General features: G+C 39.3%; 1 protein-coding gene across 8 annotated transcripts in view; it reads right to left on the bottom strand.

Moving 5' to 3' along the window:
- Positions 1-24,623, bottom strand: part of TFDP2 (transcription factor Dp-2) — a 58,428-nt gene that overhangs the window by 5,215 nt on the left and 28,590 nt on the right. For 6 of the 8 annotated variants that reach the window (XM_068407016.1, XM_068407014.1, XM_068407019.1 and 3 more), the window contains 8 exons: positions 23,294-23,397; positions 19,283-19,404; positions 16,708-16,755; positions 15,206-15,368; positions 14,512-14,658; positions 11,994-12,062; positions 10,186-10,337; positions 5,142-5,308 (listed from right to left, as the gene is read on the bottom strand). In XM_068407016.1, coding sequence (XP_068263117.1) covers positions 5,142-5,308; positions 10,186-10,337; positions 11,994-12,062; positions 14,512-14,658; positions 15,206-15,368; positions 16,708-16,755; positions 19,283-19,404; positions 23,294-23,397 — 972 coding nt within the window. The remainder of the gene's footprint in view (positions 1-5,141; positions 5,309-10,185; positions 10,338-11,993; positions 12,063-14,511; positions 14,659-15,205; positions 15,369-16,707; positions 16,756-19,282; positions 19,405-23,293; positions 23,398-24,623) is intronic. The other 2 variants (XM_068407017.1, XM_068407013.1) reach the window with 1 other exon arrangement.

Genomic DNA, 24,623 nt, shown 5'->3' with positions numbered 1-24,623 from the left:
AGAGAAGGTACCAATAGCTTGAGTTCATTTTATACTGTAGTTGTGTCCTGCTTAATCAATATGAAATTATGATGTATCTCTATATATATCCCCCGGTGTTTGTGGGTGCACTCAAGCCTTGCACTCCTCCACACTCAGAATTGTGGTTACTTCTATGAAACTTTTCGCTCTGTCTGAAGAGAATTTACACTGCAGATGACCCTGGTGAGTAGCTGTATGCAATCACAGGCACCTGAAACAGTTTTGGAGTCCTTCATGGAAACTTACTGCTACAGATCGATCCTATCAAATGCCCTGACAGCTCTAAGCGCCTTTGCTGTTGCGTTTGGTGAAGCAACGATCAGCTGTGGATGTGAACAGACCACGTCAAAGGTCTTGTGCCAAGAGTATGGAAGAGAGAGCCTGTTGTACACGGCACGCGTGATGTGTAAGTCAGTCTCCTCCCTAGGGATAAGAAACTTTAGGGTTAAAATGGTCTTGCAATAATGCTGAGTTCCTTGAGGTAATTTGTTAACAGCCCTCTGAGGGACCTGAACAGGTTACTTGCAACCCCCGTAGTACTTGTTTTCAAATTCCGTAACAAATAATGCCTGTCAGTTATTTCCAGTTACGCACATTTCTGCCAAGAGAGTCAGCAAAAGAAGTCCATTAACCCAATTACACTTATGGGATTTTTTTTTTTTTGGGGGGGGGGGGAAAGTTGTTTTTTATTTGTTTCTTAGATAAGGTGTTTCTATTGACCTACCCAAATTCCATCTCATCACAAAGTTAAAATCAAGTTATCAGGACTGTCTACTTCTTTTTCATGGTGCTTGCATGTGGTTCCAGCTGGATCCATTAAACCAGGAGTTAAAAGTCCTTACTATTATTTTCTATGCCTAAGCAAAGCTCTGTTCTGTAGAGCCTGATGGCATAAAATGGGATTGTACTATTCGTATTTTATCTAGAACTGTTCTGTAATAGCAGATAAGAGGACTAATGAAATGTGTTTGTTGCATATGCTTTCTCATTTGTCCTTCTCTGTTCTTGTTAAGCTTTGACTCCTTGAGATTTGACAGCGTACTGCCTAGCACAGGGACTGTTTTAAGCAGGTTGTCACAGCCACGTAAATTGGCTCACCATCCACTGGGATCCACAGGCTACCTTGTTTTGTGCTGCAGAGACTTGTTAGCAGCAAGGTACTTAAATGACACGTTCCAAAGCAATTGGAACATGACAGAAAACATTAGTAAGTGGCAGCTTTACGGTGATCCCTACGGTGTGAGGAGGGAATAGATGAGAATAGTTGAATATAGACATAGCTGGATGGCTTTCATTAAGATTGCCCTAAACACAGGTTTGCTTTTACAGAGAACATGTTCTGACGGTCTTGTCCTGTCTTTGCGAGAGGTGGCTGAACCATTTGGAATGACTGTGTGGTATTTAGATTAATAGTGCGTTAGAGCTCTATCACAGTGGTGTTTCCTGGATTTTTGAAGGGAAGGGGTGTGCCTGTGTGTACATGCTTAATATTGCAGAAGAATAACAAGTCATTGCTAGTAATCTTGTGTTTTATTAACATTTTGGGCTAATAGCTAGCTGCCTTTTCTTTTTGAAGCACAAGGTGAAGGAAAGTATGGATTTTACACATAAGGCAGAAAGAAGGTTCATAGATGCATATCCCTGCCTTGTACTTTCATTGCCTTATATTTCTAAATTTTATGCTCCAGTTGGCTCTGAGGAGCCAGGGAAAAGAGGAAGTTTGTGAAAGATGGAGAGTTTAAGAAGCCATTTCCTGTCTGGAAAGGACTGTCACAATAAATGTCTGCCTACAATGAAAAGACTTACTGCTTCCAGCAGAGCAGATAAATTACTAATAGCTACACTTATGAACCAGGGAAAGCAGCTTGGAAAAACCTTCCCAACATGATACAGTCCAATCTAAGAGTGGCATCCTTATTATGAACAAGGCATATCTTGCAGGAGATACACTTGGTAGGAATTTGTACTTCACGCAAGGCTCTAAAGGAATACCCTCATTGGCCTTTTGTAGTTAATGTGAAAGTAAAAGTGCTGCATAGGATTATTGTTGATAGCTCATTCATTCAGGGGGTACTCTTATCAGTTCCAGCTCCAGTCTGTTTTCCAGTCAAGGCTTGTAATGCAGATAGACAGCAGAGCACTTCTTCATGGAGGGAAGAATGAAGTAGTGTTGTGATCTAGAGGTCTTAAACTGCACCACTTTGCTCACTGCCTTAGTGGGATACATACAAGTGGGATGTTGTTACCACAACTATTAGTGCCTCGGAATTTTTATTTCTTGCTTTTTTTATCTGTAGTCTCATTTCTAGGAGGACTCAACTGACAAAGGCAGGACTTGGTGTTGCATTAACTGCCTGTAGTATATGCATGGCTTAAAAGGCACGAGATGGTACTCTGGATATAGTTCTACAAGAGTTTGTGATTGTCTCAATCAGTGGCATATTTCCGTTCATCCAGCAATCTCACTCCCTCCTTTACACTTGAACTGTTCTGGTGTGAGTCCTTGAACTGTTCTGATGTGAGCCCTTAGCTAGATAGTTCTACATGCTGAATTGTCAGAAACTCCTCTGCCAGATAAAAAGCCCACAGTTTAGTACCCTGAACCAGCTTAGGAAGAGGGCAGAGTAAAGTAACTGTGTCAACATGAAGAAATAATAGGCAGGAGTGTGTAATTAGGCTTGTGACCCTGGGATGCCATCTTAAGCTGGTGCAAATGTCATGTTAGAAACAACATTGCTCCTTCCATAGTAGGAAGCTGGCAAGTATTGTGGTTGTAGTGCAGTCTGTTGTATGTCCATCACTTTTTCTGGATTGCCTCCTTAGCTAAAGCAACACTTTAACGTTAACTTGTACTGTAAGTTATGGTTAAGCTGCTGTATCCTCTACTCTTGCTCCCTTTTGGGAAACAAGTAAAAGGAAGGTCAAATCATGCCAGTTTTAGAAGTCTGCATCCATTATGACCATGGAGCAACAGAAAAATGTGTTACAAACATCATTTAAGATATATAGAATATTTTTTATATGGTGTTAATATGCTTTAGCTTCTGCTGATTTCAGTGGCAGTCAGACACCTGAGGATCATATCAACATAGTACTTAAAATACTTATTAAAAAAACCCCAACACTTTCTTGCTAAAACATCATGAAACCTGTAGAAGACCTAGAAGACACGACTTTTATCAAATGAGGGCACTTGGAAGAATGGCTAAAACACATAATCCTCCACAAAAGAAAATACACTAATAAGGTTTTGATGCACATATCAGTTCAGCAGTTCCATGCAAACTATTTGGCATGTTTAATGCAAATAGAGGTTACTTTTTTTTTTTAAAGCTGAGATGGTCCAAATTTTTTTTGTCACTTTTAGATTTTTTTCATTGAACTGGCTTAGGCTTGGATTCTTCCAACTGCTTCTCCAGTCCTATTAGCAAGCACTACAATACAAACTGTTGTGTTTGGAAGTCACTAATTACCTGAAAAAAAGATGACCAGGCTAAGGTCAAACAAACATTGTACAGGAAACAACTTTCCTACTTAGACATACTAGAACAGGACTGGTTTCTACAGCAGTTGAGTTCATGGAATCAGCTCGTGTGGGAGAACTTTAATCTTGATTGTAATAAATTTACTCAGCGAAGAAATAAGAGACCTTGATTTGCTTTTCTTGTATAGTAGTAATTGAAGCCAGTGTGCTTAAAAGTGCCAATGCAGGACAGCTATGGAAATGACTTGTGAATTCCAGAAACCAGTGGTGAGCCTTCCATTTCACTAGTCTTCCAGTGTAAGAAACAATGTCTAAAGACTGCCAAGGTCAAAATGGGAAGCTAACTGAAAATACGTAATCAGGCAAATGCTGGCTTTTCAAGTATTGTGCAAAGCGTTTAAATCTCTTTCCCTTATTTGTCATTCAGTTACTGCCATTAAAAAACTCTACTATGCAATTCATACTCTTAACTGTAGACTTGTGTAATTAAGTAGCAAGCAATAGATAGAAGAAACCTTTAAAATGAATACACATACTCTAGTAACAACACTTCTGGACTAATTTTTTCCAAGGCTGAAAAACCGTTGAATGTTTCCAACCTCCCTGTGTGAAAGACACAGTTTTATACTGCTGTAATTTAAACAAGACCAAAGCCTGGTTAGTAGAGAAGTCACGGCAATAGCTTTGTTCCCACTTTCCTCAAAAATGAAGGTCTGTATACAGTAGCTCATTGGGTAACGCTTCCTTTACAGATGAAGTCCCTCCAGAAACTTGAGAAAATGCTGGGCTAAGTTTAAGCTCTGGGTAGAGCGAGAATAATGCAGTCTGACAATAGCTACGGGAAGTGATTACAAACTTCAGCAGCTCTAGTCCGATGATGCAACACTGAAGGAGATCTAGGTTTGAGTCTATTTAAATGTGACCTGTTCAAACACTATGAGTAGGGGAGGTAAAAGCCTCTGCGCGGGACACCTGTCCTGGAGCCCTCTGGAGCCTCTTGCTTTAGAGAAGCTCAGTTCTCAGATGGCACCTGCTGGCCATGTGTTTTATCTGAGTACCGCTGTTTTATGTGTTAAGTGTGGAAATGACTGGATGCAGGAGAGCCTACCATCCATGCACTGAGAGTACACTGAGCACGTGCACACGGACGAACAGAGATACAGAGAATTCTTAGCAGCGCTCACCTACCTCAGGCAAAGTGCGAATGCAGCTGGGTCACATGGATTACACTCAACCAGTTCAAGGTGGTCTTTTTCTTTCTTTTTCCTCCTCAACTTGGGAAGAGCTGCCTGCTTCCAGTTTACTCCTCCACCACACATCCACAGTTATTCAAAACGAATACTAACCCATGAAAATCTGTTCTTGGTGTCAGTTCAGTTATTTAAGAAATAATTTCTTCATATTGCAGCTCACTCAAAAGTTTGTTGTTATAAATTGGTGTGAATGTTTATAGGACAACTATGATAAACCTTCCAAAATTAACTGTAAAACAACTCATTTATGTACCAACCCTACTAGCTGCCATATAACTTCAAATGTTACATACCTATGTAGGTTAATATCATTAAATTTGCTTCAGTTAACTAATGTTATGAATTTGATCAGGAACGGTATTTAAAAGTCTTGTCTAACTTACCTGTGATGTAGCCTTCTAAAGCTTTTGGCACCAATGATTTTGCAGTTCTCAGGTCCTCAGCTGAGCATTTGCCTGCCTCAAGCCCAAAGGACATTCCCATTCTCTTCAGCACCTCGCTGTCATCATGAATCTCAAAAGTGTTATCGAAATTAAAGAGGTATTCAAATCTGCATGTAAAAAGTCAAGGCGAGATGGTTTTGAAAAGAGTACAGCTATGCTTTTTTTGCCTATTTTTCCTTTTTTTTTTTTTTTGGTATGCAGTGAGGGTAAGTGTCTAGATTCTTCATTATCTGTAAAGGGTCCTTAAGGAAAAAAAAAAAGTGCAGCAAATGCTTTTTCTTTTCTGCTTCTGTGACTGGCATGCCTACAGGGTTTAAAGTGGCACTTTCTCAATTAGTGTGTAGCTTCACCCCTCCAGGAAGAAAGTCTAAAATTTTCTACCTCATTAAACAGATTCAAAGGGTAAGAGGGAGGCCTTACTAAACATGAACCTTCACTTGTACTAAATCAAATACTTTTAAAGGTCACCTGCAGCCCCATCACGAAAATAACTATTTTGTTTTTGCTTCTTTTACATTTCACTTTCTGTTCTAATGTGCAACACTCCTCCTGTGAACTGACCTATTTCCCTTGGTATAACTTTGCTTTGTTGGATGCATTTGGATGCAGCTAGCAACGCAGTCTGTTCAGAGTCCTGTATGTTCACAACTTACTGTTTCTGACACAGGACTCTCAAAATGTTCTTCATTGCATGTAAAAAGTGGAAATAGTGATACAAACTTAATGTAGCATTAAGAAAAGCAGGGACATCTTGACTGGCCTTATGCTACAATCACACGCTACTGAAAGCCTGGACGGCACTGGTCGAGGGATTACAGTACAAGGCTAGTTCCCAGTACCTTATTTGCTGCTGAAAAAATCTTCATCCCTGGAAAAGCAACCCACCCATGAGATATGATCTTTAAAAAATAAGTCACTGGTGGGTCTTCCATTAGCTCTCCAAGCTGCTGTCCCATGTGGATTGTCTTGATAGTTTTTTTTTATACTCCTTTTCTTATACCTCATCCAGTAAGTTTGGAAAAGTTACGTCTTTTGTGCCTATACACAAAATTTTCATCTAGAAATCTACATGCTTTGTGCTAGGTTTAATTGTCAGTTACAGGCATCATTTCTTTTGTGACTTATCCAGTATTATTACACAACTATATTTATTTAAGCTTAACCACATTAGAAGGGAAAATAAGATGTGTCACTATACCTTTAATTGGTACACTTATATTCCTGCTACCTAGACTGGTGCAGCTAAAGTCACATAACTATGTTTACACAAACAGGGGATGGGAGACGAGTGTCACACCAAGTTACTACCAGCAAGCTGTGCACTAAGTAAGTAGTAACTGCATTTAGCTTTTATGGCACAGGATTACTGTCTGTGTTTATGGATAGCTCTGCATTTCTCCTCCCATGTGTTATGGTCAAATACTGGATGTTAGAAAGAAGCGTAACTCCTTTTCCCCCTCCACAAACTTCCAAACAAAGTTAAAGAAATGTATCTCCAGTATAGTTTCTAGCAACCTGCAGCCTCTGACGCAGGAAGTCCTTACCTTTGCTGTTAATAGCTGTGTCCTGGTTTCATTGGGATTTGGTTTCAGTCTGTGGCCAGCCATGGTGATCAAGGCCCTTAGCAGTTAAATCCAGGGCAGCTGACCCAGGCTGGCCCACAGGTGTATTCTGTATCATTGACATCAAGCTCACTATAAAAGGGAGGGCTGGCTGGGGAGAGGGGGGCTCTTCCTGCTCTCCTCCCTTCTCCTTCTTTGTCATTGTGATTCCTGGAGCAACTTGCTAGTGATCTGTGGATAAGTATACTTTTGTCTATTTTGTGTTGTCGTTTATATTGATTTCTTCATTTCATTATATCTGGTTAACTTCAGTGTACAGGTCTCCCTCCTTTTCCCAGTTCCCTTCCTCATTTGGGGAAGGGATACCGGGTGAGAGAAAAACTGCTATTGTTTAGCCCCGGGTGTGGGCTAAATGGAGACAAGCTGTTTGAGGGTTTTCTTTCAGGGACATGACGTGACCCCTTCTTGACAAGCACAACAAGTGCTATGATATGCATAGACTAATCGTTACAAAACCACTTATATTCTTTTTGTCTACAACCTGTCACCTGGTATCTTCTCGTAATGTCTCTTAATTTTAACTTTAATAAGCAACTGTGTACAGCTTTTCTCTATGGACATTCTCCATGTCATCTGTGATTTTACAGACACCTGTGAATCCACTGTCCTCCCTTTTCTAGGCCAAAGACTCCATCTGTTCCTTCTGTGAAAGCCTGTTCAGAGTTTCAGTCATTCTTGCTGCCCTCCTGTGTCTCTCTTCTGCTTACGCTATACTTTTTCCAAGAACAAGACAGCATAGAGTATTCCAGATATCAAAGCACTAAACGCATCTAGTTTTACACTGTATTCCTTACTGGTTTTCGTAATAATTCCCAGCATTATTTTGGCTGCCATTGAGAAATTGGCTTTTGTTCTCATAGAATGATCTATGGGGCCGCCATCTTATTATTCAGTGCTAACAGCCAGGTCCAGAGGCCAGTACTGGATGTGCAAAGTTTGGGTACAGTTCCTGTCCCTTTCCCATGGTAAGTGCAAATTTGAGCAACAATGAATTTAATCTGCATTTTCTGCTCTTGTAGGCAATTCTTTCTCTAAGGGTACAAAAGCCTACTTCATAGAGCCTGCCTGCCTTCCTTCCTCTAATGTATAGCATTGTATCTTCAATGGCAAAATCTGCTGCATTTCCTATTAGAACAGAGATGTTCTACTTTGCCAAGTTTCTGATACAATAGCTGTATCATTGTAATTGTATTGTATTATTAACAAATACCTTGTTTAAAACTAGGTATTCTGGTTCCTTTTTCTTTTTCCTAAGACCTACATTATTTATATAGAAGCACCCTATACACTAAATACATTTTTCCCGTTTAAATGGGATTTACTTGTTCAGGTGCCTCATCTTTCCAACATAATTTTTAAATTCTTTTTATCTGAAGACACCGCTTTGCTTTTCTTTACTCCAACTTCAGAAATGTCATTCCCTGTATGCTCCCTGGCACCTGTCTGCCTTCTCAAACTCTAAACAAAACTTGCCCAATAACCTCTTTGTTTTATGTGTGAGAAATTTCATTCTCTTTTGGCTAGATAAAGCCTGTTCTTGCATAGGAAAAAACTTAAAAGACACAAACCTATGTTCCTCATGATGCTAAATCCCCCTTATATCTACCATTTTTCAATTATTTTCTTCTGGAAGATCCTCTGTAAATACAATTTTGAATAGCTAATGCTGTGACCTTATCTGTTCATTAGACTTCCTAACATCACCTGCTGGTGCATCATAAATATGGACCAACCAATGCTTTATATAAATGTTATTTGGGAGAAGAAAGGGAAATGGAAGCCCTTTAAACAGTGGGTTATTAACTGAGGCTGAAACCAAGTGAAGGGCAAGCACTCAAGGAGATCAGTAATGGGGTTAGGCAGCACAAATACTCTCCAATAAACTACAGAATTTGAATTCTCCAAACAGAGCGACCACTTTTGCCAACCGCCTTATTTAGCAGCTCTGTGTAACAGTGGTTTAAACACTAGCGGTTTCTGGCACTGTTTATCTACATACTCCTGCTGCCACTAATCAGTTGCACAAATAATAACCACAGGGGAAAGCTTGTTTAATTTGCGTTGTACACTTAATGATCTCCAGATGACAGTAATATTGAAGCCGGGTTATATAAACTGAAATATCAACAACTTAAATAATTCTGGCGTGCTCATTTTTAGTAGTAGTGTTTTCTTACAGTTTGAGATTGCAGAAGCATGTTACACTTCTCTAGATCCCAAAGGCCAGTTTAATCTCTGACACCTTGAAAGCAGCAGTTCTGAAGTTTCAGTATGAAATCGCTCACCTTTTGAATGACTTCAAACCTAAATATAGAGCACTGTTTAAAACTGCACTAAGAACTGTATGGCATGCCTATAAAAGAAGGGTATAGTTAAGCTAAATCAATACTGATCCTAAAATTGCCAGCTTGCTGAACTGCAGTGCTGATGGGAGTATTCCAGAAGTTTTGTCACAGAATGGATTGGACTTCAGTCCAAGTTTCTACAAAAATCCAACTTTTAATAGTATTGGGTTTTTGCATGTTGGTGCTTAGGTTACTAGAGACTGTCTAATTTTGCTGTATGTTAATTGACTTGAAGTTCAATAGGGGATTTGTATACCACAGAGTGAAACCTGTAATCTACAGTATTAAAGCCAAGCCAGCTATTTTCAGCTAATAAACTAGTTGTGATCTGATTAACAGTTAACATAACAGTACCTCATACTTTCAGCCATATTTTCACAGGATGAAGAGCATAAGCACCCAGAAGCACATAAGTGGAAGATTTTCAGATTAATATAAGAGTGCAACTATAGCATTTTGCTTACAAAGACAGTATTTCAAATTTCTATATAACTTCCTTCCTTTTTTTCCTTCAGAGAGCTAGGTGCAACCTTTTTGCTATAAAAGACACTGTCAAAGTTGGTTTTATCACCTTTAGGGTGTTCCTTTTGTGTTACATGGATCACCTTGTGTTTCTGACTAAATACATTTATGGCATATTAGGAATAAGAATTCAGAAGCACTGCCACATGGCTTCATTAAAAGCTAGTGCTGTCCTAGTACATAATTTCATTCAGTTATTTCTCCTGTGCAGTGAATGCTCGTTGAAATGTCATGTCTGAAGTGCCATTCACAACAGTGAAAGTCAGCTGGTTTTAACTAGTGCTTGTAAAGCAATGTTGATAAATTTATTCCTATTACTACTGCGGTTGCATTAAATATTAAAAAAAACCAAAACAAACCACCCCCCTGAAGTGACAGTAGCAAATTTAAATACATAATTGCTTTTAGTAACCTAGAAAAATTTCTCATTTGTTCAAAGAAAAATTCCAGTCTGCAAAAATAAAATTCTAAAAAATTGATTTTACAAACACTCACTTGTCACTTGATATGCTGCAGTCAATAACTGTTCTTTTGCTAGTGTTGACTATTAAGAAAGGCAGCTGTATGGTTGAGTTCAAAGCTGGAGGGCCTTGATTTTGTTGTTCATTTTGCTGATTTCTTTGTACCAAGTTTTTGAAGGCTATTTGCTGTAGAAAGAAAAAAAGAAAAAATGATCACTGACAATAAGAGCAGACATCAGTGCTTCCACAGCTCTTAAGTTACCAACGTTCAATACTGCCAGTAATTTTGTGTCAAAAAGTAAGTGTGGCCTGACTTCCTCTTTGCACTAGTGAAGCTCACCAGGAACAGAAGTTAAGTTAAACACAATTTTTTTCCCCACGTACCCTAATGGCTATGCCCCCTCACAATCCCTGGGGAAGAAACAAGAAAGGAGCAATAAAACTTGGTGAAGAATGGTTCACCATTCCTTTTGAAAAGGCACTGGCATCAGAGGTCCTCTCTGTTATTTTATAGGCATAATTACCTCAGACTAGGAGCTAGTTACACTGAAACAAAAGTTAACAGAAATTACAGCATTCCCCCACTTCCCATGATCTATATCATCCATCACCCTCTTTTCTGTCTCAAAAGAGTTAGTTTTGAAATTGTCCTCTGAAAGTTTTTCAACAGGTGCTGTTTGTGACACCCCTCGCTCTATACTGAATTCTTTTACCTGACTGCACATGCATGAAAATGTGTGTTTTTAGGAAATGTTATTTGAGGGATGGGAAGTCAGTGTACTTACTTACCCACTCTGAGGCACCACTTATTCTACTTAAGGAGAAGATGGATAGACAGAATCCCAAAGGACTGGTAAACCATTTGACAATGATAAACTTAATGAAGGCAATAATGACAGTTGTAGATAGCAAGGGAGTGCAACTTTGTAATTTTCAGACTAATAGTTAAGAGGGCCTGAGTTGCCTTATTTTCACCAGGATAATGTAATGTTGCTCTTAGAGAAGCTGCTAATTTATTAGGTGAGACAGATAGAATCAGAATTGTGCCCTGAATAAAGAAACAGTTTTTGGTGATAAAAAAAAGGAGAAGCACCAGATATGTAAAAGTTTTAGTGCATCTCTAATTACATGAAAATTGTATCAATGTAGTTGCACCAGGAAAAAAATAGAGCCTTATTGCCTGTAACCTCATAAAGTTTGATTGCATTTCTGCAATCTGCAGACTGAAAGTCTGCACAGACCAAAACACTTAAGAATGCTCATAACTGTATTTATAAAATGTGACTTTATAAGCAAAGATGCATTTGAAATATATTTCTGCAATCGAAGCCCAAATTAAAGTCATCTCAAAGGTGCATGTGAGAATGTAAAAGAGCTGGATTTGCCGGCCTTCCACTCTTAGGATCCAGAAATGTCTCTCCGCCTAAACAACTCCGTACACATTTACACAAGTTCAGTTGTAAATTTCATAGCTTAGAATCAGACAGAAATTTTCCAGTAAGAACTGCTCAGAGAAGGTAACTCAGGGGGTCCTTGGAGTCAACAAAGGGGACTCGTGAGTTGTTCCCCTTCCCACTAATGCTGACAAAGCTTCAGCAGAATGCTTACAAAAGCCTGTAGCACACAGGTGCAGCACCCTGCTTTACAATAGGTAAAAATGAACCAGAAAGTGAGGGTAAGAGGTCCCCCAGCTGGAATCCAGAAAGGTCACAAGCGTGAAACTTTTCTCCCTAGTATATCATAGCAGCTAAATAAATCTAGATGGAACGTCAGAAGTTCTAACGTGTCGGATTTGCACTTGATAATTTCATTTACAGAAAAAATATTTTAAATCAAATATACCTGCAGCAGCAGTTCTTGTAGTTGGGCTCGCTTCTGTTTTATCCTTTCAATCCGCTTCTGTTTTTCTATCTTAAAATATAAATGGAAATGCGTCAAGATATTTACTTAGTTACCTTGTCTGTTCCATTGTGCCAAACTGAACAGGCTTTAGAGCTACATCCGTGTGTTAGCACCACTACAAAAATCCATACTTTCTTTGTCAATGGTGGAGAATTCCATGGCACGGTAAGTAAACTGAACAAGGCGTTTCAGCCCTACCCATTTGCCTTATTTTTTTTTTTTTTTTTCAAACAGACTAACAGCATAATCATGTGAATTTCTCCAGACAACAGGTATAACTGTAATTTCTTTCTTTGTCAACAATTTTAACTCCAGTAAAGAATCAATTATTACAAGAGACTGTATTATTTCCCCACCCATTCATCCTCTTTTGTACTGTGCACTCAATGCCAATTAGCACCAAATTAAACACTTGCTTGAGCGGGTACTTTGGGTTTTGGTGGTTTTTTGTGGTTTGGTTTTGTTTTGTTTTGTTTTCTCCCCTCCTGCCCTCCACTCTTGGAATTGTGCACATCCCTTCTGCTGTTTTCCTAGCTGCAAGCTGCTAGACTAAATGTGCGGAAACTGGGCTCTCAGGATCATCACCTGCCTTTCCAGTGACTTCCACTTGTGTGGACTACTCATTTGGGACTTGATTACCGGCAAGATTTCAGCAACAAAAAGGGAGCAGAGGTAACATTTTCTGCGTGAGCACAGAATCCATTTCTTGCAACAGTTTTGTTAATGACAGTTTATGCGGCAAAGCTATCTTCAACCTAAAGATGCAGCGTTTGGGACAGCAGTAACACTGGATGCCTGTTGACACTGCAGACAACCAACGGTATTTTACATAGTGCTCTGAGGCAACACTAAAGAATTGGACAGTAGTCATCATGTTTAAAAGGTGTTTTTCCTCATCATCCTGCTGTTGCCAGCACTGTATCACTGCTCCCAAAAATATTGAACTCTCAAATTACCTTTTCATTCAACCAGTGACACTAAATTATGCAGTCTTTTAAAACTTAGCTGCTCTAAATCCCCCTATTTTATTTACAACATTGCTTTGTGGTGGTTGCCCACACACACACACACTTAATGTTTAAAATGCTTCCTTCAGAGCACAATATATGACTTTCTTTGCTGGGACAAATATATAACTCTTAAAACCAATAAACAGCACAGATGATATAATTTAGACATGGTTTCTATATAACAAGCTTTTTTGTACTGATTTCTCACTTTTGAACTGGTAATCTTATTACGGAATTACGCTGTAAGAAGAGCTGGCACTTTATACAGCTTTAAAAGCAAAATTAATTCTGATTTTCACACCATGAAAATGCACCTTTGTTTTCTGTTCTTTTCCATTATGTCATAGGAAGCAACATTTTAAGAAAATATGCCTGGCTTCCATGTTGGGCATATGTAATTAGAGCCTGAAACAGGGAATAGCATGTGATCATTGTAGATGACACAATGAAATTCAAGTTCCGTATTTGTAACAATAACCTCTACTGAAAAGAATGCATTCACCTGAATGCATGTAAAATGTAGATTTATCCATCTTTTTTTAAAAAAAAAAAAAGAATCCTGGAGTATAGTGATTGAGCATATGCATACTCCTTGGGTGGGTGGTATTTTCCAAGTTGCTGTAATGGACAAGGATAGAAAGCACTTTTTTCTTACCACATCTAGAAAAACAATTGATGTAAATGAACCTGCACAAAAAAATGGTTCTGTACAGGAGAGGCACCCCACCCACCTTTGAAGATGTTTAATGTCACAGCTATCACAAATGTAATACATATTAAGATGTATTTACAGACAGTCATTACAGTGCTCTGCACTAAATACAGTAACTTGCGCATTTTATTTATAGAGCATTTGGCCTGAAGCACAAGCAACATTTGTGCATATAAATTCTGGCATCCCTGCAAAAGCATGGTAACTCTTAGCCTGCTGGAAAAATAATGGAAATAACCAATAAGTAAAACCTAATTTTTTTCCTCTGCCAGTTCATAACTAGTATTTGACATCCTAGCAGGAATTATTTTTCTGCTTAATTTCTTTTGAATGGAATTTCCAAGTACAGACATTAATAGAAAATTGGTCTCATTTTAAATGTATACCATTTTGTAAGCATAACTGCATCATAAAATCTTTTGACTTTTTTCTGGTTACTTCAGGCTACTGGAGACTTTAATCTTAAAAGTAATCCCTGATTTAATCAATGTCCATTTTTGTAAGATAAACATTTTTTTTTTTAAACTTCATGTAACGCCCGCTAAATAAAACTGAACTAAGCGCAGATAAACGCATCCTTTCAGTTTGTTCAAATATCAAAAGCTGTATTTTCATGGTGTGCAAGAATCAAAACCAAACAGGTTCAAACTGAGAAAAAACCCCTTCTTCTAAAGTAAAGCACCTCCCTTATCACAACCTGTGAACTATACAGAATTTCCCATCTACCTCACTTTACCTCCAGATTCTGACATTCCTGAGCCGAGTTTGTAGGAAGGCCGATCCACCTGATTTCCTTCTTCTCCTTTGAAATTATGTTCATTGCCATCAGGACATTAAGGGCGTCATAAACTCTCCGTCTAATATTTTTCTGGTCATAAGCCTGCTAAGAAAACAATGCAGCATTAATTGCAACAAAAGAACTGAAAAAGGAAAAAAAAGATTGAACACATCCCTTGTAGATATGTAGAAGATAAAAAGCCAAAATGGCAGCTCAAGTCAGAGTGGCATTAAAGCCTGATGCCTTCATCTGTGCTACTATCTGGACACCACATCAGCGTGTTTGGTTGCAAATGGAAGCTTCGGGCCTGCTTGAAGCCTTTGTGCAGCAACTTCCCATCATGGCAAGTCTGTTACAGTTGAAAAGCCTGACAACAGCCCATATGGTGGGTACAAGAGAAGCCTTTTTTAAAAGATAATCCTTTTGGCATTCTTCTCTATTTTGTTTATAATTTAGAAAGAGTTCAATTCTTCATTTTAACTGTATATTTTGAAATTTCAAGCAAGTAAGTCTTTGTATTTGGGAAGTCGTTAAGTAAGTGAAGGAACGTATGGAGTGTGGCAGGACAGCGCAGAAACACAAGGGACAGAATTCCATGACAAACCAGACACTTCTGTAATGGTATCACAAACGTCAGTACGTATTTGCTTACCGACTCTGCAGCTAGGTGGCTGTTAGAATTTGTGAATTCTGAAACCAGCTCATCAGCGACCTCATTGTATGAAGTTGTTCCTTTACGTTGAACTTTTTCACATACTTTCATTGAAAAATGCCTTAGACCCTTCCCGTTTTTATCTCCTTTTTTGCTTCTCTTACTGGAAGGAGAAAAGTAATTATTTTAATTCATTGAATGTTAATAAGCTGCTTTGTTACACAGCAAAAGGTCTACCTTTTGCAACAGGAATCAGGACTCATGACATTATGTACTACCTAAATGAAAATCACACTGTTCTGCTTTGTTTTGAATCAGTTTCTTACAAGTTGGCAAAAAAGTACACTGGAGCCCTTTCCCCTTTCTTGGCAATTTCTACATTGATGGTAGATGAACACATGCTGCTGGGCGGATGCTTAAAAAACTGGATTTGTAATTCATCTCCAGGTAGTTTCACAAAAGAACAACCAAAAAAAAGGGCGAAAACCTCACAGAGTGTCTAATGTGTCTGGGAGCCAGATTTGCAGAGAACTCTCATGTTTGTGCTAAAAATAGAAAGGCTCAGACATCCCTATTTACAATACAGCAGAAGATACCTCAGCTCTCCTAACGACCAAGTTTATTATCTGTGCCATCATAGTTAAGACTGAGATACAAGAGTCTCTTTCGTGGAGAGAACATATTCATTGGTCTTTATGGTGCCAAATCAATAACTGGCAACTGTCAGGTTTATTTTCCATACACTTTCTTTCTCCACAAAAGCAAGAGCTTAGATAACGGTAATGGAAAAAAAACAGGAGCAATTGGTTATATCACACAAGCTAGATTTGGATGCCTGTTTCAACAGAAGCCTTTAAAAAGCTTAGCTGTGTTGGTTTTTCTTTTAATTACAGCTTTACAAGTAGGTTTGATGATATGTTTCAGAGAGATCTATTATTTTACAGAAAAAGCCCTAGTTCTGTCAACAGTAACAAGCTAAAGAAAACATCAAAATACAAGAATGCTTTTCAAAGTTTTGAATGTATTTAAGAAAACAGAACACTGGAAAGAAGGACAGAAGAAAAGGAAGAGTGGAAAGGAACACCAGAAGATTTAAAAAACCCCAACGCTCCTAATCCCTATGCAGATACTCAATTTGAGTAACCCCTGATGGGTAAACAAATGAAACCACCTTGAATGCATTCAAAGTTTGGGAAGCAAAGGAAAAGATCATCTGTTTGCAAGTGTCACATTGAAAACTAGAACAATCCTGTTTCTGAAGATGTGGTGTTTTTCACAACTCCCAGTATCATCTGTAACAGCAAATGTATTCATCAGAAAGTGATAAAGCAAAGAAAGAGTAATGAATTATAACTACAAGGAGTAACATACAACATAAACATAGCTTTTATGTGGAGGAGTGAAAACTGCTGAAAGTGGGAACTGGACACCCATCTCTCTGAAGGGCAGATCTGAAGAAGTAAAACAGGTATGACCATACACGTATGTTCAATAATACTCACCTTTCTGAAAAATCTGATTCTATAAATTCTCGAGTCCGCTTTCTGTCCCTGAGAAAAGACAGTTCAAAAAGATGAAAACAACATTATATATTTAGACCAGTAAAATCAATGTATTTGCGACCTAGCTGAGTACTAATGTTTGCTGTTATATGTTTATTGAAAGGGGAAAATAGCACACGGAGCTTGACAAAATTTGAGAGAAGGTGATTAGGACTTTGGAGGTTGTCTGAGCTCACCGCTAGACACGTTCTGCTCCCAATCTTACCATGCTTTGCCCATATGATTTTAGGGAAGTCACTTCATCTGAAACTATAGGAAGTGCTAATGTGAGCTAGGTAGCCCAATCCCTTCAAAAAGGAGAAGCTGGACTCCTTTAAGAATTCCTATTTAACATTCCTCCACGTGGAAGAAAAATGCCTTTAAACAGTGCATAAGAGATATCCTGTATTTTCAGAACATTGAATGTTTTGGTATCTTTAAACAAAAAACAAGGTAAAACACGAAACACTTCCATACTAGAGCTGATGCATACAGAGCTGAAGAGAGGAACTCTGAACTAGTTGACATATTTTGCACAGGAGTAGCAATCACCAACAATAGCTGGTTTCCTTATTGTTCTCTTTGTTAGCTACAGCAAGCAGACTTCAGAAGTTGCATTCCAAACTTGTCTTTTATTCTTGCAGCTGACACAATGCACACGGCTTGAGAACTATCAGTAAATTATTTCACATTGTTACCCTGCAGTTTCCAGACCTGGGCTCACAGCAGATACTTACGCAGCTAAAAACCTGACAATGTTGTGAACTGAACAAAAATGATGGATGTGAAGATCTGTGCCCCGAAAGCCTGCATATATTTGGTTGTGCGATCCAGAACCCATCAGCAGGCGTCCTCCACAGCAGCAACAGCAGGATTTTGGTCTTGGGCAGTCCCTGTCCGTGGTGCTTAACCGCGCATGCAGCACGACTCGGGGTCTGGACGCAGCAGAGTTGGGGGAGGGCGCTGCAGTGTTTCCTTGGACAACAGGGACCTGGAACGGCAGGGAATGGCAAGCTGTCCCCTGGTCTGTACGCCAGGCTGCTGGAGGTTGCACGGAGCCCCGAGAATGAATATGCTCTTGTCTCATTGGCTTTTCGAAACAACTTGGAATCTGTGAAGACGAGTAAACAACGGGTAAAGCAAGGTGTCTGGACTTGCAGTCCCTCTGGAACTCTTCAGCAAGGGCTCACCACTTAGGTTCGGCAGTACCACAGGCCCTTCCTCACTTCTGTTCTTCAGATGAAAGTATGATCTATTGTATGGACTTCTGCAGGGATCAATATTGATTGGCCAGTCTGGAGAATATCTTGCTCCTTTTTATGGATGAAACAATAGTTAGGCTCATTGGAAATACCGTGTCTAGATTTTTGACAGTGTACAAACAGAAGGATGGTGCTGCTTCTTGGTGGTGGTAGTTGATGCACTGCAACTAGGCTTCTCTCTTGGAATCTCCATCACTGGGTTTGGAAGAAGCTTAAGCAAGCTAGTGGGTGTTGAGTCTCCAGTTTAGCAAGCTGTGAACGGACACTATAGCTTTTCTCTCCTCTGGGTACTGAAAGAACTTCTGCCTGGCCTCCACATTTCACACCATTTGCAGAAACAAGGTAATCTTTGACAGCTCCTTTTTCAAATAAAATCAGAACTAAGTGGATTCAAAAGGTATTTCAGGAAATAAACACATACTCAGCAAAAAAATCAAGCTTAAAAACTGCTCAGCCGGGCACGCAGTTTATTGACTTTGTGGTGGGACTATAGCAATTGAGAAGTACAAGCCTATGACAGTCCTTGCTTGTAGCAGAGAATGAAGAAAGTCAAGGTACAAACATTATATTCTTATTTCTGCCATTTCCCAGATGCTCCATTTTCCCACCTCTAAAGCTGGAGAAGTACTACTGACATTCATCACTGATTAGAAAAATTAACCTAGATGTGGAAATAAACTACTTTTTCAGAGGCAAAGCACTACATCTGTCTTGAGACAGAGAAGCTCAGCAGTACTGGTATTAAAAAAAAAAAATTACCATGAAATACTGTAAAGACCTGATTTCTTTAGAAGAGTGAAAGTTAGTCGTGTTACTCTGGAGTACCTCAGAACCCCATGAAAACTTGTTGCTAATGTAAAATAGTAATAAGAAATACAACACTGATTACATTCAAAATTTTCCACTAGAGTTTATTCCTAAATGCCTCTTGAAGGGTTTTTTGACAGTCTCTCCCCCTGTTGGCACCCACTGATATGCTCAACAGCAAAGCTACTTGGCTATATCATGAATTTATGAAAAGAAATAAAAGCTTGTTTTAATAGAACTCATGAATTTCTGACTCTCCATTTTCACAAAGAAAAAAACAGACAGTGAAGTGACCGGTGCTCGTACTGCCGTGTTCACATGCTCCAGACATCAGAAGTGCATAGCAGGCTGAAGAGCATACTCCTTTTAGTTGTGCAAGAACTACCAATGTACAGATACAACAGTACAAATAAAGACAAAGATCAGAACAGATCCTCAAACATCTTTAAATAAAACAAAAATCTTACCCTGGGACCCAGCCGGAAGCTTCCGTTATGTGTGTCTGTGTGACCATTGTTGGAGCTGGATTATATGGACTCCCAATCAGAACACTCCCTGAATTGGTCAGTCTTTGTGATGTGCTTATGATCTATGAAATTTAGAAATAAAAAACACAGCTCTCTTAAGAAAACAGAGGTTACCACAGTCTAAAATTCATACTGAGCGTGGTACTAAGAAAAAAAAAATAATGATACTGTACCAGATGCAAGCTGCAGTCACAATATACAGAAGAGATGTCATCAGAAGATCTTCATACATGAAAGTAATTACAATGCTGTTGTTTCCTACTAATTGTACCATATTACTGTATTATTCATATGGACAAGAACTAGACAAACAGAAGTAATTACTAGGTATGGCAGGTAGGATCTGTACATATATACATCTAATTGTTTCTTTGAGAGTACATCTAGGCAACTTCTTGGTCCCTGTAATCAATACAGCCTCCTTTCCAATGGATTTATCTCTTATAATTGTCTTTGGTACCAAAGACAATCCCAAAGACAATCTGAGCTGCAAGCAGAGTATTCCCTGCAGTTGCTAGCATTCGCAAGATCTCAAGCCTTCCGGCAAGCTAATAATACAACATTGTACCTACGGAATTAAATGTAAAGTCTGTACAGTATAGATAGATTTATATTTATTCAAACCTGAAATTGTATGTACAAGGGTTGTTAACACTAAGACACTTGGTCTCAACTTTTAAATCACATCTGAGTTCATTCTTTAAAGTAGGTCACCAGAAGAATTTAGATAGTATTTAAAAATGAAACAGTATTAATTAGTTAATCTTTAAAATAAAACACGTTAAATTATTTTGATTCCAGTATGTAAGATTCATACCAAAGCTTCACAGACAATTCCTTTTTCTTATATACCTTATTTCACTTTTTTAAACTTTTATTTTACTTTACTCCATTTGTTAGTGACATTCTGACTACCAACTGTATTAAACTGTTTCTTTTACTACTTAACTTACCCAACACCCATGTAAGTATAAGGCAGATACTTTGTTTGGTATTCATCAATATTGTTTAAACAAGTAGAAAAAATGGCATCTGAAGAATTTCCCATTTCCTTAGGTCATTGAGCATTTCTTCACGTCCCTCCTGACACCACATCGTGATTACATATATATATATATATTTCATCTTAAAGACATAAATTTATCTTATGTATCTTTGCAAGCGTATAGCTTGCTAGAAACAAGTGAAAACAGAAATTTAGGAAAACGAAAACACAGGTACAAGTTAGATATTTACTGCTTGATACTGGAGAACAAAAGATCCCCGGCTGGCTGCTTCACACACTGCATGCAGGCACAGGAAAGGTATCAGCTGTTACCAACTTACTGCTACACTGGCTTGAAGACAAACATTTTGTGATAGAATGGTTAATTTTTAAAAGCTTGCTTAAGTTCAGCACTGGTGTAACACCAGAACGTAAGTGAGAATCAGTAATGCAATATTTCAATTAAACATCGATCAAATCCAGTAACTTTTTGTATCAATTTCTTGCAACACTATAAATAATGTTTATTTGCAGTAAGCATATGGTTCTGCTAGCATACGGCAGACATATGCCGGAGAGAAAAGATTTTAAATATACTGCATACTGAATTGCATTTCACCACATTCCACCCTCTCTGAGGTTTCACATTGCTCTACTGATGTCTTGTAAATCACTGATAAAATATGTCATAAAATAATATTTTATGTCCAATTTCCTCATAATTTCCTTGTGACAACCACTACAATAAACCGAGGTGGCAAAATCATGTTCGGATGTTTCCAAGACCGACCTGTCCCGTATCTGTCTGTCCCTTGGTGCCATCTCGTGGAGACGGACACCAGCAGCACGCTCTTCCTGGAGACCCTTCCCATGCAGCCACGCCGCTCGGGTAGCGCCCTGTTCCATGGGCACTTACAGGTGGTAGTTGCACAAGCACAAAAATCCACCTGTCTACAGCTTATTGTTAAAGCTGCAAGTTCTTGGATGCAGGGACACAGATGTCACAGATATACCAATCGGTGTTATTTCAGTGTCACTTTTAATTTTACTATTACAGAATGGTTGGGGTTGGAAGGGACCTCTGGAGATCATCTAGTCCAACCCCCTGCCAAAGCAGGTTCACCTACAGCATTCACCTATTGAATGTTTGCTTTCACAAAAAATGCTACACTGTGTATTTTCAGAGGACTAATTCCATCTTAACAGCAAACATTTTTCCAGTGTGCCTGAAGTAATCACTTAAATTCACTGCGTAGCATAAACCAGAAAAAAAAAAAACCCTCACCCTAATTTAGCAAATAGAGCATCTGTAGGATGTGTTAAATCCCTGTAATTAAGCACTAACATTTTATCAGTAATATTTATACTGTTAAATTTACACCTACAGACTGAATTTAAAGAAACTGTAACAAACACTCCTAGATGAGAACCCAGCCCGCAAACTGTGATTGCGCTGTTTGCACAGCCCTACCCCAGCGGGTTCAGACCAGCGGTCACCGTCCAGCCAACAGCCCACGCCACTGATCCTGGGGGCCGTGTGCTGGTGTGAAGGACCTGGAGCAGGCACAAGGGCTGTAACCTACAGCAGTTAAATACAGGCAAAAACGCCTCGCGTCAGCAGGATGTTGCTAACACAGGTGAGATGCCAAAGGGGCGCCAACATTCTCAAGAACTTGCGAACATTCTCTTTTAAATGGTCTGGCACATAACACAGCCGTACACTGGATGTCTTAGGAGGCCTGTGTAATGGCTATTTAATAAGAAAATGTTTCTTGAATATAGATCTATCCTTGCAAAGCAGCAGAATAAAGTAATAAAAAAATTAAATAATTAAAAATAAAATAAAATAAAATGTGTGTATCACACCATGCAGTAGCTTTTGCAACTTCTACCTGCTACAGAACCTAAACTGTAACTAGGGTTCATTTAAACCAAAAGCAGGGCCTTGAGAAGTCACTCATAAGAGTAGGAACTGCATTAACTGACTGCTCTCTCCTGTTCTTGGCTATTATTTATTGCACTCACAAAATACATCTTTTGTAGTACAACTATTCCAGTGAAATGCTACAGGGCACGTGCTCTAGCAATACTTGCATCAGTACAGATGCACTGAGGAACACTATTCTCTTGTAGACAGCCTGTGGCTAGTACTCCAGATGGAGAGCTCTGCACAGTGGAGAATGCAGCTCGGGGGTCCTGGCTGTAATGCTTGTGCCCATCTGTCCAACTGGGATAAAAGCCATGGAAGAACAGTAATAACTGCTGATGTGAAAAAGACCCACCACAATTATTTATAAAGCACATCAAATGGTTCTTGTACTCAAGCTAAGCGCTTGGCAAGTAGGCATCAGGTTACTAGAAACAGTTCACTGTATTGCCCATTTAGTTCTCTGGCCACCAGAAACCCGAGAATTTTTCTCAAAACCAGGGATTTTCCCAAATCCCTGAAACAGCAATATATGCTCATATAGTTATCCTTGACAGGAAAAGACAGTTTTAAGAAGAGTAGTTTCAACAAGTTAAATCTCTACTGACACATCTGAGACATTTACTCTTTGGCAATGCTGGAGATTTACTGGTGAGAACATGACTCATAATATTCAGAGAGTATCAATAACATTCTTAATGAGATGGGTTTTTATTCTTAATACACTCTTGAGTTATAGGTAAAATGTCAACTGGTAAAGTTGGTTCAATTTCCATTCAAAGCCAGGAAGACAGGTGTCCCCCAAGGCCACGCACAAGATCATTGTTGGAGTGGCAATTCTGGCATGCCAAGCTTGCTGTACCCGCACGTCATCACCTTTCCATCCAGGCAGGGCATGTCAGCAGCCGCTGCAGCTGAGGCAGGAAGCAGCAGGTTCCTAGCGCTGTTCAGGTCTTTGTTTTTCACGTTTCCATGTTACATCAACAGAAGTCACCCAGCCAGTTACACAAGTCAGCACTACCAGAGTTGCAAAACTTACCATTTGGGGTCCAACATTCACATTGATTGGTCCTAAGGTTTTTGGCAAAATCTTAGTTGGGGAGTTGGTGCCGGAAACTGGTAATGTGATTATTGAAATATTACCTAAAAAGAGCAATAAAAAGAGAGTCTTAAATTACTTCCTTAGTAACCTTGGCAAATTCTCACATCATTTTAACGTTCCGGAATCAGATCAGCTTTTTTGTCTTGTACACTGCAAATACACCCTCACATAACAGCCTCCAGACCTTTTAGCAGATGTCACAAGGACACCTCACAAGACTACACCTTCAATATTTCACCTTTAAAATTAAGTGTTAGTATTTTATTTCTAGAAACAATTTCTTCTTGCCTGAGACAAAGCCTGTCATATCTCAGCATTAAAAGTTACAATTAGTGAGTATACTTCTAGAAGTCGGCATACTATTTATAATCACAAGCACACGTACGAAATATGTATCCATGTATCTTCACAGCCTTAACCATTCCTCATCTGACTATACTACCTGTATTCTATAAACATCAGTGAAGTAAGCCTATCTCACAGCCTATCACTGTACAGATGGAGTAAACGATGCCTTTACGACTTACCTAAAGTAACAGAGCAGGCAGCTGGATGTCAAGATAAAGCCAGCCATGCCATCCCTAACACAGTGTGTTCTCATCCGAGATGTTTATCATCTTTGCGATCCCAAACTGCTTATGGATCTAACTCACCCTCCTTCACACAGAGGAGCGCAGCTCTATGCTGAGAGCCTCACCAATGCTGCTGCTCCTCCTCTATTCCAAATTGTATCTTGTAATCTTGATTATTCAGAGTTAATGTCTTAATCAAAACTGTCATGCAGCACTACCATTAGCCCGTGAGTGTTCAAACTGCTGTACACAAGCCACTCAAAGCGGTGAACTCATTTATCTATGGACGTTGTGGCAGCAGCAGCTCCTGCCTCTATGACAGTTTCAAAGCAAGACAGCTGGGAATCTATCAATCAAATGCTCCCCCCCATTTTTATGCACAGCCTTATTCAGCATGGGGAATGACAGTGGTGGGTCTGGAGGCAGAATCAAATGTAAGGAAGAGCTGCCACTGCCTCGTAATCCAGAGTCAGCTTGGGTCTAGCTGGGGCCATGAGCCGTAAGGACAAGGGTTGGCTCCTGAAGAGCTACTTACACGCTCTGGCATTAGCAGACAGAAAGTGAAGGCACGTGAGGCGACAGGTTCCTTCAGAACAGTGCAGACACCAGCCCTCACCCCTGCCCTGCCCTCCTTCCACAGGAGCTGGCCAACGTTCAGCTTAGCCCAGGTGGTCCCAAGCTGGCTCAGTGGTGTC

This window comes from Nyctibius grandis, chromosome 8, assembly GCF_013368605.1.
Source record: "Nyctibius grandis isolate bNycGra1 chromosome 8, bNycGra1.pri, whole genome shotgun sequence".
NCBI classification, from domain to species: Eukaryota; Metazoa; Chordata; class Aves; order Nyctibiiformes; family Nyctibiidae; genus Nyctibius; species Nyctibius grandis.
Note: the sequence above shows the minus strand (reverse complement) of the source record. Positions and strands in the feature narration are given on the sequence as shown.